The sequence below is a fragment of the Alligator sinensis genome, unplaced genomic scaffold (genome assembly GCF_000455745.1).
Source record: "Alligator sinensis unplaced genomic scaffold, ASM45574v1 scaffold255_1, whole genome shotgun sequence".
Classification (NCBI taxonomy): Eukaryota; Metazoa; Chordata; order Crocodylia; family Alligatoridae; genus Alligator; species Alligator sinensis.
The window spans coordinates 253,702-256,684 of record NW_005842270.1 but is presented as its reverse complement, the minus strand read 5'-3'; the positions used below and the strand labels follow the sequence as shown (position 1 = coordinate 256,684).

Genomic DNA, 2,983 nt, shown 5'->3' with positions numbered 1-2,983 from the left:
AAGCCCAATGTGCGGTGGAACGACGTGGCCGGGCTGGAGGGAGCCAAGGAGGCGCTGAAGGAGGCCGTCATCCTGCCCATCAAATTCCCCCACTTGTTCACCGGTGAGGATTGTGCCCGGGGCGGGGGCAGGGGCAGGGGCAGGGCTGCCCCCTCACACCCCAGAGCCCCCGGCAGGCCCTGGCGCCGCGGCGTTGCAGCCCCGGGAGCCGGCGAGGAGCGAGGCCAGGCCGGTGCTGCCTGCTGAGCGTCGCCAGCGGGTCCAGGGCAGCGATTCTTCCCTCTGCTCAGCGCTGGGGAGGCCACGTCTGGAGTCCTGCGTCCAGCTGTGGGCCCCCCACGGCAGAAAGGATGTGGGCACATTGGAGAGTTCAGTTGGAGGGCAACCAAAAATGGTTGTGGGGCTGGGGGACGTGACTGGTGAGGAGAGGCCGAGGGAACCGGGCTGATTGAGTCTGCAGAAGAGAAGACCGAGGGGGATTGAATAGCAGCCTTCACCTCCCTGCAGGGGGGCTGCAAAGAGGATGGAGCTGGGCTGGTCTCAGTGGGGGCAGATGGCAGGACAAGGAGCAATGGGCTCCAGCTGCAGCAAGGGAAGGTGAGGTTGGATATTAGGAAAAACTTTCTCACTAGGAGGGTGGTGAAGCACTGGAGCAGGTTACCCAGAGAGGTGGTGGAGTCGCCATTCGTGGAGGCTTTTAAGACTCGGCTCAACAAAGCCTTGGCTGGGATGACGTAGTTGGGACTGGTCCTGCTTGGAGCAGGGCTCGGACTAGACCAGCGGTTCTCAACCTTTTTTGTACCAGGACCCATTTGCAGACATCGTTGGCCAGTCCTGACGCAGTGCCCCTCACCCCCAGCCCCCCAGCGTGTGGGGCAGGCAGGCTCCAAGCAGCCCCTTGCAGGCTGGAGCTCTGCCAGCCTGCAAGGGAAGAGCCACGGTTTCCCACATTTCTCCTTTAAAGGAGAATCAATTTTTAAAGTTTTTTTGATCCATTTAAATTTTATTCGCGACCCTTTCCTATATTCTTGCGACCTCCCCTTTTGGGTCACGACACATGGATTTGAGGACTCCTGAAGTCCCTTCCAACTCCTCATGCTCTGTGACTCCAGCCAGGCCCTAGCAAGGGCAGCGCTAGGCAGACTGACCTTGGCCAGGAGGGAGGTGCTATGGAGGGGGCAGAGCTGGAACCCCAGCTTCACCCCCTCCAGCGAGCCCAGCCCGGGCCCCAGCAGACATGGGCGGCTGACTCACAGCGCTGTGTTGCAGGAAAACGCACGCCCTGGCGAGGGATCCTGCTCTTCGGGCCTCCGGGCACGGGGAAGTCATACCTGGCCAAGGCCGTGGCAACCGAGGCCAACAACTCCACCTTCTTCTCCGTGTCGTCTTCGGACTTGATGTCCAAGTGGCTGGGGGAGAGCGAGAAGTAAGTCTGGCTGCTCCAAACCGCTCATGTGAGCAGGGCAGAGCATGCGCAGGCCCTGAGCCACCCCCAGGGAGTGGCCTGGGCTGGGGGCTGCCATGGGGGAGGGCCCTGGTGCCATGGGGTGGGCACAGGCAGGAAGCAGGGGCCCATCCTGGCTGCGCACGTGGGTTAGGGTGGGGGCTCACCACTGTCCCTTGGCCTCAGGCTGGTGAAGAACCTCTTTGAGCTGGCGCGGCAGCACAAGCCCTCCATCATCTTCATCGACGAGGTGGACTCGCTGTGCGGCTCCCGCAACGAGAACGAGAGTGAGGCTGCGCGTCGCATCAAAACCGAGTTCCTGGTGCAGATGCAAGGTGCGGGCTCCCCACTTCCCACCGTGGGCTCTGCGTGCCAAGGCTGCAGGCGTGGAGGGGCCAGGAAAGGGACGGGACACGAGACCAAACCCATGAGGATGCCCTCTGTGCTGGTTGCCCTTGCCTCGCCTGACCAGCTCAGCCTGGCGGCTGCCTGACCCCAGCCTCTCCAGGGCTCCCAGATGCCCCACTGCCCCTCACTGGCCTTTCTGCTCCCGGCAGGTGTTGGCAATAATAGTGACGGGATCCTCGTCCTCGGTGCCACAAACATCCCGTGGGTGCTTGACTCGGCCATCAGGAGGAGGTGAGCGGGGTTGTGGGCACGGGGGCTGGCACTGCTCTCCTGCTTCCCGTGTTGCCTTAGTGCCCTGTGTGCGCCTGCAGCCTGTCCCGGTGTTCCTTGCCCCCTTGCCTGGCAGCCAGGAGGCTGGACCCCAGCAAGGCCTGCTACTGCCCCTCCCTTGTCCAGGTTCGAGAAGCGCATCTATATCCCGCTGCCAGAGGAGGCGGCACGGGCCCAGATATTCAGGCTGCACCTGGGGAACACACCGCACAGCCTGTCGGAGGCCAACATCCAGGAGCTGGCCCGGAAGACGGACGGCTACTCGGGGGCCGACATCAGCATCATCGTGCGCGACGCCCTCATGCAGCCCGTGCGCAAAGTGCAGTCGGCCACACACTTCAAGAAGGTGAGCGTGGGCGTGCGGTGGCACCGGCGTCCCCCACTACAGCCACGCGGGCTGTGTTGTGCCCCTGCTGTCTCACCGGGCAGACTGAGCCCCTGGGCTGGCCCCGGGAGTGGGGAGGTACCAGAGATGCACACGGGCCAGCCCATCAGTGCTGTTCTCTCTGGCCCATTCCAGGTCCGAGGCCCGTCTCGGACCAACCCCAACGTCAGCGTCGATGACCTCCTGACCCCGTGCTCTCCTGGAGACCCCGGGGCCATAGAGATGACCTGGATGGAGGTGCCCAGCGACAAACTAATGGAGCCGACAGTTTGCATGGTAAGGGAGGCGCCATCTCAGGGCTGCTGTGGGGTTGGGGTCTGGAGCCCTGTATCGTGGGGGGCAGCGTGAGACCTGCTTGGTGCTCCAGACCCCGTCCTGGGGCTCTCCCTGTCCTCCGTGCCAGCGTGGCCCTCACGCCCCTTCCCCTTGTTGTGTAGTCGGACATGCTGCGCTCACTGGCCACCACCCGCCCAACG

General features: G+C 63.7%; 1 protein-coding gene across 1 annotated transcript in view; it reads left to right on the top strand.

Moving 5' to 3' along the window:
- The window catches only part of VPS4A (vacuolar protein sorting 4 homolog A), a 6,123-nt gene that overhangs the window by 2,301 nt on the left and 839 nt on the right, over positions 1-2,983 (top strand). The window contains exons 2-8 of the mRNA XM_006027854.3: positions 4-103; positions 1,270-1,426; positions 1,631-1,779; positions 2,002-2,083; positions 2,249-2,468; positions 2,643-2,783; positions 2,945-2,983. The exon at positions 2,945-2,983 is cut by the window's right edge and continues 839 nt beyond it. Of these exons, the coding sequence (XP_006027916.1) occupies positions 4-103; positions 1,270-1,426; positions 1,631-1,779; positions 2,002-2,083; positions 2,249-2,468; positions 2,643-2,783; positions 2,945-2,983 (888 nt within the window). The remainder of the gene's footprint in view (positions 1-3; positions 104-1,269; positions 1,427-1,630; positions 1,780-2,001; positions 2,084-2,248; positions 2,469-2,642; positions 2,784-2,944) is intronic.